Raw genomic sequence first — 12,205 nt, 5'->3', positions numbered from 1 at the left:
TGCCAGGCCAAAAAGCTGGACACATCTACTAATTTTTGCAGTGTTTGCATTTCGGTTTATGGTGCGAGGGGTGATGTATGATGTAAAAAAAAAAAAAAGCTGTATGTACACAGCTGTGTGCCAAATTTCATGATTGTTTCTGTCTAGCCCCGTTGCTTGCTTGGTACAGTGTGCCTGCAGCTCCACTTCTTCAAAGACTGTTCTATTAATCTAACCTACTGAGAGTTATTCATACAGCTTATGGGTTTTTATTTTTAAATCCTCACAAAAATGATTTTCTGCCCTCAAGTTAGGAATTTAAACGAAAATTAAATTAAGGCTGCCTAAGTAATGAAAGCATCTTTAGATTTGATAGATAGAGACCATCAAAGCAAAAAGGCTGTATCCCTGGAAAGATTTCTGATATTGTTTAGTGCTGGGAGGAGTTACTATTGCTAGTATATCATGCAACATGAGGCCTTAAATTCATATGCTTATGCTTCATGAATCCCTTAGTTTCCGAAGTTGTTCGTTATGTTTTAGGTCATAAATTAAGAGATTTCCAACTCAAACATTTCTAGCCTTATAAGGCCTATGGCTTTGGGGTCATAGTGTTCTATAGTTTTGCTGACAGATGGATTAAAGAAAGAAAGCCTTAAGAAAGCCCTTATGCCTTAAGAAACGTCTGAATTTTTCTTGCATGCCATGAAATGTAAGCCTAGTATTTGTTACTGTGATATATGTGTTATGTTGTTGCCTGCCTAGTATGATACACATATAGCTTTCTATTGTTTCTACTTCTCTTGAGCTGTGAAGCTGTCTTAACTAGAGTTTAAAAAAAAAAAAATCCAATAAAACTGTTGACCCTATTTTCAGTTTGTTTAGCTGGGAAAAAAAAAGTAATTGATGTTACCTAAAACCTTTATACAAATCTATGGAGAAGGGAGTTGACCAACTGTAATCCCAAAATAGTCCAAAAACTGGGGGGGGAGGGGAGGGAAATCCAGATTTTTTTTTTTATATGTGTAGAAAAATGTGTGCCTTTTATTTATCTCTCATTTCTTCTGTCTTTAGGTTTTCCAAATGAGCCTGCTGCTGTCATTGCCCTCAACACTATTAAGGAATGGTTAAGCAAGAATCACAATGAGGTATGGAATAAAATATGAATTTCCCAAATTTCTGTTTAAGATTATGGTCTCTGACTCCAAAACTGTGAAAAGAGTAAACATGGGCTTGAGCCTCGAAGTCTTTTTATTATTTATTATTTAGTCTTAAGACCAATGAAATCAGGTCAGGACAATATTGCTGGGGAAGATTGTTATGTTTAAAGGCCACACTGGAGTTGAAGGGAAATACCTTTGTTTGAAACCGTGCTGTGCGTTTCCTCTGCATTGTAATCTTTCCTGGCAAAGTAAAACACTATTCTCTTCCTAAGATGTTTCTGAGCGTCAGAGTTTTCATATAATAATGAGGAGATTCTTGTAAAGGAAATGTATATAGCAGTTGTCAGCAGAAACAGCCACCAAAGGTCAGTGGTGTTCCAGGGGTCACTTTACTGTAAAGAGCTGTATGATAGCCTTTTCTATTTTCATTAATTTTTTGTTTGCTTACAGTTAGTTTTCCCTGGAACACTCACTAAATATGTGATAGAACTGTGAATTTTTAACAGGACTAGTCGTCTTCCAGTGACAACATGGTGGTGATTATTTTTACAAGACAAAAAAATGCTTTCAACAGAATGATCTCCATATCTCCCCTTTCTAGTTTTTGTCTTTCTCTGGTTTGAGTTCTTAGCAGGCTGATAGTTTCTCATGTTGAATTGGAGAAATGCAACAAAGAAGTGACAGAACAAGTAAAATAATCATAATGTCTTAAACTGAAGATATGCCTGTTTCCTCATGATGACAACTAGCAGATTTCAGACAGCTAGAGTTGTTCAGTATTTTTGTCTGAAAATATTTAACAAAGCATCCAGTGGAGAAGCACTGGGTACAGGGATGTAGTAGTATTTTTCCTCTAGCAATATATTCAGGGGGCCTTTTTGTTATGAGAATCTGATACGTGAGGATGTGAATTTAGCAGTTTTATGTGGTCTGTTTTTTACTGGCTTTGAATTGAAAGGAAATACTGTGTTGAGATTTGAACGGTAAGTTGAGGTTTTCAAACCTGAAGGTACACTAAAGAGTGCCGATATGTTTGGACGCTGGTTCTTCGTAGCACTGAGCGCTTGGTAGCTTCCTGTGACTTACAGATCTGAGCAGTGAAGCAGGAGTTTTGGATGGACAGCCTTCGTTAACACTATAGGTGCCTAAGTGTCATCAGCCTAGCTCTAGGCTTATATTTTGGGGAATCTAGTCTGTTAATATGTAATTTTAACCCTTAAGTGTAACCTCTATGTTTGTGCTGCTTTGCCATCTTGTAATTTCTCTTAGTTGCATTTTTACTGCGTAGTTTAAAAAATAGGCTAAAAATCTTTTTTGGCTCCAGAAGTAAGCTTTTCTCCCTCAAAAGCTGAGTATGTATTGTATATACACCCCTTAATTACTTTTCTCTTAGTGGTATTACAAGAAACCTGACTTCATTTGGTAGACTGCCTATCAAAAGTGTAGAAGTTTTCTCAATGAAAACTATTTTCTGAAGTATTTTGCTCTATGGTTCAGCCATTGCCTCTCAGCTATAAGACAACTTTCACTTTCAATACACTTTGTCTTCCCTTTTTTCTCCTTTTTCTCCTTCTGGCCTGGAAATGCTCCTGTGCCCTGCATGTCGCTTTTCCCTCTTTCTTTTAGTTATTGTGTCACTTCCACATTTTTCTGGTTCTCTCCATAGACTCCCTCAAGTGAGTTCCTCCCCTCATCGCCGGAAAGCTCCGGGTCTGTTTTGGGAGAAGGCTTGAGGTTCATAGCAGATAGTGATTGAAGTGACAGTGTTTGTCATATATGTTCATGGCTCTTATCTGAGTTATAATAATTTTTTTATGTATTTTGACCTGTGTTTGCAAAATGCCACTGTACTTATGGTCCACACAGATGAGTGTAAACTATGAACACTGAATATGCATGATTCCTCCTTTCTAACTCTCTGTAACAAATTCCCTTCTAATTCTTGGCCTTCTTGGCTGCCTAGCTCTAAACCTCCTGTCTTGCTCTCCAATTTAATCTGAATTCTTTTTAAATAAGTAGCTGTAGTTTACTATGTTTGGACAGTGAAAGGAGCCCAGGCTGTCCTGACTACAAAACAATTGTTAAAAATTATCCTACTGAACTTACATCATAGCTGTTTTTTTAATTTGGACTAGTATAGCTAATAGTTGTTATTAAAGGTTTCCTAACACCCTGAATCCAAACTCACCAAGTTGAGATCTCATTGCTGTTTGATGCACTTGAAGATGTACATGAGATGCATTTGATGCAATCATTGCATATCAGTGAGAATATGACAATTCAGAGCTAATCCCCAAGAGCTTTTGTTAATTTTCAAAGGAAGTGAAGTACTAGATTTCAGGCAAGATAGGTTTTGAGGGTCCAGTTATCCATAGCTTTGTACTTCCTTGTACAAAGCTTTTCCTCTTTGTAACATTTTTCTGCAACCTAGTGGCTTGAATTTTAGACTATGGCATACTAGCATGTTTTACATGTCATAAATAGGTCAGCAGCAAAATAAAAATGCTCAACAGTTCTGTTGAAGGTAGCAGCAACTTACACAGTGAAAGGGATCTTTGAGAAGCATACAGTTGGGTTGCTGTTTAATGCCTATAGCAAGGTGAGCGTAGTTCATCTGGTTTAAATGAACTGACGTAGCTCTGTGCCAGGTGTCAATCTGACCCATTTTATATTGTCTACATTTACTTCCTTGGATTAGATTGTGGGCTGTGAGTGGCAATATTATACATCACACAAAACTAGCTCATCATACAGCAACGGAAATGAAAGGGACTTTCTGTGTCTCAACAATATAGTCTCCTCTTACTGCAGATAATCATATGATATAGCCCTTTCTATAAACCTCTGTCGTAAAGATAGAGCAACTCCCACTACACCCACTGGATATTTAAATTCACGTGTTCTAGTCCGGGAGCAAAACCTCTAACGATTTGCCACAAGGCCAGCTTTTCAGAGGGCTGCCCATGTTTCACTCCTGTTACTGCTAACCAGAACCACTCCCCTGACACTGGCTGCGCTGTCAAAATGAGTCAGTGTGTCCTGCTAACAGCCTCTCCTGAACAAAAGAGGCCTCCTGCACTTGGCTTTGCCAAAGTTAAATGAATTGAAGTCAGCTTCTTCCCTTCGTTCCTTCTTGTGCAATCTGCCTTGCCTTTGAGAAATCCTGCCCAGGTTCTGCTCCTTTAGTCCCAAAGATGTTTGGCAGCCAGTTATCCCCTTGGTGATGTTTGGTACTGGTTGTCCTGACTAAGATCTCAGACTCTTTGAGTGTAGAATGTGAATTGATGTAATGAATTCAAGAAGTTTTAGTGCAAGATAGAGACCAAAATGATAGCCTACTCACAAGGAAATTTGCCTACATAAAAATACACTTGACAAAAACAGATAGGTGAATAAGATGGAGACCTGACAAATTTGTAAGTCTTTTGTTGTGCTCTACAGCAGCAGTGTCTTATCTGCCTTGCTGCATCCCAGGAAACTGTGACAAATTTGTGAAAGATAAGGCAATATTGTTGTTTTCTCCTCTCTACCTTCCTGTAGTACTTCTCTCCTTTGATGCTATAATGAAGATTTTATCCACACTGATAATAATTCAAAACATAAATAAATCAGTGGCTATATTCCTCAGCTTGAGAGCCTGAAAATACAACCTAAATGACTCCATTCTTGCAAGCTGTGTTAGAGTCCTACGAAGTAAGTTCTCTGTCATAGTATTTACAAGAAAAGTGATTTGCATTTAATAAAAGGTTTTCTTATCCAAGTCCATTGTTGTGCTTGACCCCTCAGGTGTTTGCATAAAAACTTATTAGCATGCTTAACTCCAATGTCGCTCAGATGAATGTCTCATTACCATGCAAATGGAGTTAGCTCCTTTCTGAGGTTAATTGTTACAAAGCAACAGAGAGATCTGTTGTAATTTACTGAACACGGAACACCAGCTAGGCAGGGCAGCAGCCATCATAGTCTAGCAGCCTAAAACTTAACTACATAAAGTCCACTTGGGAAAAACAACGGTATTGTAAGTAATGGTTTGGACTTAGTTGTATGTAGCACACAGCACTGTTCTGGTCTTGAAATGCAAGTCTTAGTCAAACGAATTTCTGGCCATGTTTCACACCAAGGTCTGCTGACTGGCAGCCAGAGGGCAAATCTAGTTTGGAAGCTGGTAAATGGTGTTATACCGTAAGTGTAGAAATCCCTTGGAGCAAACTCACAAGAACGGCCACAGTCAGCAGTACTGGGTTAATTTACTGCAGACCACCTAGGCTATCTCTTTAGCAAACTGCATTTTCACATTTCACAAAGTGCTCTAAAGGTTTAATAGAATTCTTCAGAGCACAAAATAGAATTGGATCCCATCCTTTAGGAAATTATACACTGGGATTCATTTAAAAATGCACATTAAGCTCTTTGAACAGTTCAGAATGTTTCTTTCTGGGATAATTTGGCAAGGTTTGAGATATTGCCACCTGATTCCCATAATGGTATCACAAAAGAATTGTGACACCTTTAAATACTGGACCCCCTACATTTCTGGGGGCGGTGGGGAGAGGGTCATGTTTCTTTTTTTGTGTCAGATATCTTCGAACATTTGCAATGTTAGAAATTGTTATTTGCTTTTACTTCAGTACCATGCTATGTTTCTCAAAAGGGTGAAAAATAAAAAATGCTCAGTGTATGCCTTACCTTATGTCACTGACGTGAAAAGCCTCAGGACTTTTTCACTGCTTAAGAAAATACTTTAATTTAACAGCACATTTAGTTCAAAGTATTGTTCTTTCTCTTCCACAATATCTCACAACATTTTTTATGCACCCCAGTAGAACAACAACCAGGAAAGTGCAATTGCAATGTATGTTCCGTTGAAATAACTGATTGTCGTGGTTTAACCCCAGCCAGCAACCAGGCACCACACAGCCGCTCGCTTGCTCTCCCCTGGTGCGATGGGGGAGAGAATCAGAGGACTAAAAGTGAGAAAACTCGTGGGTTGAGATAAAGACAGTTTAACAGGTAAAGCAAAAGGCACGTATGCAAGCAAAGCAAACCAAGGAATTCATTCACTCCTTCCCACGGGCAGGGAGGTGTTCAGCCATCTCCAGGAAAGCAGGGCTCCATCACACGTTACAGTTACTTGGGCAGACAAACGCCATCACTCCGAACGTGTCCCCCCCTTCCTCCTCCTTCCCCAGCTTTATACGCTGAGTGAGCATGATGCCATATGGTGTGGAATGTCCCTTTGGTCAGTTGGGGTCAACTGTCCTGGCTGTGTCCCCTCCCAGCTTCTTGTGCACCCCCCAGCCTCCTCGCTGGTGGGGTGGGGTGAGGAGCAGAAGAGGCCTTGACTCTGTGTCAGCACTGCTCAGCAGCAACTAAAACATCCCTGTGTTATCAACACTGCTTCCAGCACAAATCCAAAACATAGCCCCATGCTAGCTACTGTGAAGAAAATTAACTCTATCCCAGCCAAACCAGCACATTGATGCAGATTAAAAGCACATATATGGAAAATAAATCAAACACATTCCTGATTCCCTTTCATTAGAATCACTACTGAAGCAAGATTTTTTTCTTATTTTGCCTGAAGTACATGATATTTAGGTCCCTGTGTTTTAGCAAGTAGTTATGCATCATCCTACTGCCAAAAAAAATTCGTATGTTTCCAGCAAAACAGGATGAGAAAAATCCTGGTACAGTTGAAATTAGTGGAACTCTGTTTTCAATGGGGGGGCAGGATCACACTTGCTATACTCCTCATGACAAAAATTTTCAGGAGGAAACACCTGGTTTGTCAAGTTAGGCACACCACAGCATGGGTGCCCTGCACCTGTGCTTCATTTTTACTGTGCTTTGTCCAAATCATGGTGATATTTTCCACTACTGAGATAGTTAAAGTGGAATTACCTTTCCTGTGCACTGATTCCTATATGCACTTGTGCCTTGGGTAGCACGCAGGGTTTGGGCTGGCCTTGCCTCACCAGCAGGAGCTGTGGGTGTATGAGAGCAGGGAGAGCTGAGGAGATGCTCCCTGCAACGGGGACTGTGGATGTGACTGAAAGGACTTTATCCTGCTGATAAAAGCTGCATGAGTTTTTAAGGATGGGGAGGGTGTGTAGGAATTCAAGGAAGGGAAGATCTGTGATGAGAAAGCAGAGCTTCAGGGATTATGCTGTTTTCCTTGTCCTCATGGAGCCCGTCATCCTGATGCTATTGTAAGCAGGTGTCTCCTCCTGGTCAGGAAGGGCCAGAGTAGGGCAGTGAGGGAGCAGCTTCCCCAAGTGTAAGACGCAGGTAAGAGGTCCAGCAGGACTTAAACCAGCCGTGCTGTATGTTGGCCACCCTCAGCCTCCTTGAGGCATCTCGGCTCAGAAGAGTTATTGTTGCTGAAATAAAAAGAGCACTGGTCTTAGGTGCCTGAGGGAGGACAGGACCTCTGCGTGGGCTGGCAGATATGGCACAGGACCCACAGGAGAGCCATTGGCCTCTAGAGGGATACTGTGTGCCAGGCAGGATATCCCAAGCACCTAAAATGGTGCTAGGTACTGGTACCTAGTTTGGGGAGAGGTAGATGGCCTGCTGGACAGCCACTGCCTGGGAGGACAGAGCAAAGGGAGTTGCCACTGTTCTCTGTTGCACAAGGCAGGGTAGTGCAAGTGTGCCTCAGTGAGCTTTTAAAGGCACTAGAGCTTTATTTTGGGGGTAAACTAACATGATCACAACTTTGTGTCGTGTGCAGCTCTCTGCAGGTAAGCATGGCACCCCATGGTATCCATTTGGGTACCGCATTAGTCTGGCAGTATCTACGCTGTGCAGTGTTATGTTATGTAGACATATACCTGGGAGGTGTAAGACAGCAGGGCAGGAACGTTTCTCATGTCTCTCCCTTCAAAATTAGGTCAGGCAGCTAACAAAAAGTTGCATTTACTTCCTGAGCCCATGAAGACATCAGGGCAACCCAGTTTCACTATTTCTGCAGACTGCTTGCCTGAAAGATCATTTCATCATTAATTTTTTTTTTTTAATTTCTCTTCCCCCCTCCCTTTGGTGGTCTCAGCAACCTAATTTTGGCTCTTCGTTCTTCAGAGGCAATTAAACAAAGTGGCATCTTGAGATGAGGTCTTGTCTTTATCTCTACAGAAGGATGCTGATGGAGACAGTGTGTCTTCGAAAATGTTGTCTGATGCAGTTTCCTTTAATGTAACCTCAGTTATATTCCCCTAGGCAGAGCAGCTAAGTTTCTTACGTTTATTCCAAAAAGGAGTGGAGTAGCTAGCTGACAATATTTAATTAAAGAAATATTTTTACAAAAAATTATCTAATGCAAACAACTCCCCCTAAGATAGTATTACTTTTGTTTTTGCTTGGGTAGTCTTCATGCTTACAGTTTTACAGTTGTCAACAAAACTATGCGTAATTTTGAAAAAAGATATGTATTTATGCCTAAGGTGATCTCTTTTACAAGTTTGGGCCTGCAGTGACATGTATTTATTTTAAAGTATATTTATTACTTGGAAATAAAGCTCTGAAAAATACAGGTTTCAGTTGGAGCTGCTGACAGATCCTCAAGGACAGTAAGGGTGCCGATAAAAATTCAGGCGGCTATTTTGGTAGCTCTTATATGCCAGGATCATTTGATTAACATAATCTCCTCCCCTCCCCCAGCACTGTTCTCTTGGGTAGGTTAAAAAATGATCTCCCTTCTATTTCTACATTCCAATTAGGTGGTAATCATATGCTGCTCTGATTGAAATGAAAATCAGCCATCATGCCACTGTCATCTAGCTGAAGTCGAGGAAAAAATGCTTTTCAACTTGTACAAAATTAAAATGATTTACTTGCTCTGTGTAGCTGCTCTCTCACTGGGCTCAAAGAGATTCAGGGCTGTCCCCAAAGCCCAAGCCTAACTATCATCCCAATAGACAAGTCATTTTCTGAAATGATAAGTAAGCTGCCAAGGCAGCGATGCTTTCTTGTATGTTCTTCAGACTGCTATTCAGGTAGAAGGCTGATAAAGCAGAGCAGACAAAGCCCGTATTCATTACACACGATATTTTATTTATTAAACTTAAAAAGCTTTTGTTATTTTTGATACAGCTGTTGAGAGAAAGGCAGGAAGGCATCCCTCTTGGAAAGAAATGTTAGAGCTCGTGATTGCTGTGAATGTCCCGTGTGACCAATGTCCCATGTGTTTGGTTTCTGAGTTACTCATTTGTGACCCAAATAAACATTGGGGGGGGGAGTTGGAAGCATTGCTTCCTGTCACCCCTTCCCTCTAAAATTTGTTGAGGATAGAGGAAGTCCTCTTCTGTGCATAGAGTAGATGTTTTCAATGAATACATCTTTGTAAAGGTTTATATACAGTTAGTGTACTGCATAAATAATGACTCCTCTAACTCCATTACAGCTAATGAGTGTCACTAATACAAGACAGGTCTCTGCATGGGTTCTTTTGTGTTTACAGTAGTTAACGATCTAATAATTGAAATTTGTCAAAGCATTTATTCTTTTTATTCTTACAATTTAATGGCAGTTATGATAACAGGAACCTGAATAGCTCGAAAATTCTACAACGTGTAGCTAAATTAACAAAATTGTTGCTAATTCAGAGTTGAGATTTTTGTCTTGTTTCTTTGATTTTTTTTATTTTTTTTTCCCCCTCCTGACTTCCATACGTTTGGAGGGGCCCGGGTACTGTAGTGAGCTGTGTGAAAAGGCCTTAAGAAATAAATAGACCAAAAAAATCATGATAACATCCCTTTATTTCAGTACTGGCTTTCAGCCAGAAATCCCAATAAACTCAGCTGGCTTGTCAAATCAGCCCAATGCAGAAGAGGTCCAGCCTTCATTTTGGGAAGATTCAGTTATTGTTGCTACCATTCTGGAGACTCTTTTCTTTAAATTGGCTTGTGCTCCTCACCCCATGAGTATAAATAAATAGACAAATAAATGAGGAATAGCAATCCATGTAGTTCTAGTGAGATCCTGGGTGGAGAAAATACTTCATGAGTAATAGAGAAATTGCTGTTACAATCTTTGTTTTGCTTCTGAGCTCTTCATATTAATAAATCTGTTTCGATTTATGTTTTGCTATACTTTCATGTCCGCCTGAACTGTATCTGTGGATTACAGCTGGATCTCAGCAGGAATTCAGCTGAGAATGGGGTAAGAGGAAGGAGAGGTAGGAGAAGATTTGCCTTTTGCCCTGTGGAGGCTTGCAAGGAGGCTCCCATCATGAAGACAGAGTTTTGGGAGACTCACAGTGGAAGCTGTTTGCCGAGGATGTGTATGGCCAGGCAGTCGCCAGCAGTAGATAACCCAGGTGGCCGGCTGAAGTCTGTCCCTGATGCCAGTCAGCCACCCAGGCCTTATCGGGGTGCTGGCAGAAACCAGGGGAAGGGTCCCTTTGGCTCGGCCTCGGGGCAGGGAGCCCAGTGCCCAGCCTCCTGCTCCACTGCCGCAGCCTTCAGAGGACATCTTTTGATTTGAGGGTTTCCTTTGGCTGCAGGGTTTTCAGTTCTCCGAACTGACTCTCAGGTGACATGTTCATCGGTCTTTGCAGATGAGAAATGTCTGTCCATGTGACCTGGGCCTCTCCGAGTGCCCTGGAGGTGTTTTAGCTGTGCAGCCCAGCATGTGCTGGAAGCACGTGCAGTCAGGGCAGACGGCTACCAGCTGACGGCTGGGCAGGCAGCACAGCCACGGCGCACAATGCAGTGCTAAGTGAAGCCACTCTGCTGGCATGGGCAGCGGCCCTTCCATACGAGCCAAGAGCACATGCTTTGTTTTGCTGGCACTTTCCTGGCATCCTGCAGAGCGTATGATGTCTGCTTTTTGGTGTTCTGTTTCCAATAAACTCACGTAGCTGTTTTGCTTCTGGAAAGCTGCTGCTTCTGTTCGATTTAAATTCAGTTCTGTTGCCTACAATTTTCCCCAAAAGCAGAATGTCCTGCATGGCATGTGGGGTTGCAATAATAATAAAATATAAAAATGCATTAGGCGAGTCTCATACTGGAGCAAGCATTGGATCACCCTAGAAGGGACCAAACTGGAACAAGCTAGCTAACTATAAAGGAAATATTTTGTTAAGTTTTATTCTGTCTTCCCAGCTGAGATTTTATCTGGCCAACTCCTGCCATCATCTCCGAGCATGTTAGCCATCAACAGTAGGTCAGAATCAAATCTATACAGAAGGAAACCCACGTGGATTCTTATAGCCAGAGTGCATTCCCTGTGAGGAACAAAATGAGTTTATCTCTGCTAGACTACAGCATCTTGACATATAGTTTGAGATATATGATTCTGACATTTAATAGGTTAGATGATATTGGCCACATACTTCATAGGTTCTGTATCATACTGTATTCCTGGGAAGGTGAAAAATGGCTCTGTATTATATATGAAATGACAGAACAGATGAGAAGAGCACTGTGGATGTGGGGAGCATTGACAATAAGAACCTGTGGAAACATGGGAATGACTGGCAGGCTTCCAAGATAAAATACCTGATAATTAATACAGAACAACTTGCTTAAATTCAAATGTGAGCACAGTTTAAGGGTGTGTATTGCCTTCCTACTTAGACTTCAGGACAGATTATGTGATTCTTTCATTTATTTGGGATTAATGAAAAAATAGAGAATAAATTAGGTGAGCTATGAAATCCTTTACTTCAGTAGGAATAAACAGTGCTTCCTGAGAAGAGTTTTTGAACAAAGGCTACAAAAAGACTTGCTCAGGTTCTCACCTTGCTTCTAACCTGATCTCTCATGAGATAACAGAGTGAAGGTTAATTTTACTAGTCTAGGCTGTTTACAGCTGCTAAATCTAAATTGGATTCATTTATTGAAGTCTTATTTTCTTTTTTTCACATTAAAAAAAAGGATGAATGTACTTTGGGACTAGTAAAATAACTGGAAAACAGCCAGTGCTTAAGAAGATAAATACTGGCTGAGGGTTAAAGCAGAATTAAGTAGGTTTAAAAGCAGTATAATTTTACAGTTGAAATGAAAGTCACCATGGCACAGAGCACAGATTTATGCCTTGTAAATAACCTGGTTGGAGTTGCC

At 40.9% G+C, this 12,205-nt stretch overlaps 1 protein-coding gene across 4 annotated transcripts in view; it reads left to right on the top strand.

Moving 5' to 3' along the window:
• Positions 1 to 12,205, top strand: part of MACROD2 (mono-ADP ribosylhydrolase 2) — an 899,949-nt gene that overhangs the window by 634,773 nt on the left and 252,971 nt on the right. For all 4 annotated transcript variants that reach the window (XM_075496893.1, XM_075496891.1, XM_075496892.1 and 1 more), the window contains exon 8: positions 1,054 to 1,127. In XM_075496893.1, the coding sequence (XP_075353008.1) occupies positions 1,054 to 1,127 (74 nt within the window). The remainder of the gene's footprint in view (positions 1 to 1,053; positions 1,128 to 12,205) is intronic.

The sequence above is a fragment of the Mycteria americana genome, chromosome 3 (assembly GCF_035582795.1).
Source record: "Mycteria americana isolate JAX WOST 10 ecotype Jacksonville Zoo and Gardens chromosome 3, USCA_MyAme_1.0, whole genome shotgun sequence".
Lineage (NCBI taxonomy): Eukaryota > Metazoa > Chordata > Aves > Ciconiiformes > Ciconiidae > Mycteria > Mycteria americana.
This window is presented reverse-complemented; position numbering and strand designations above follow the sequence as displayed.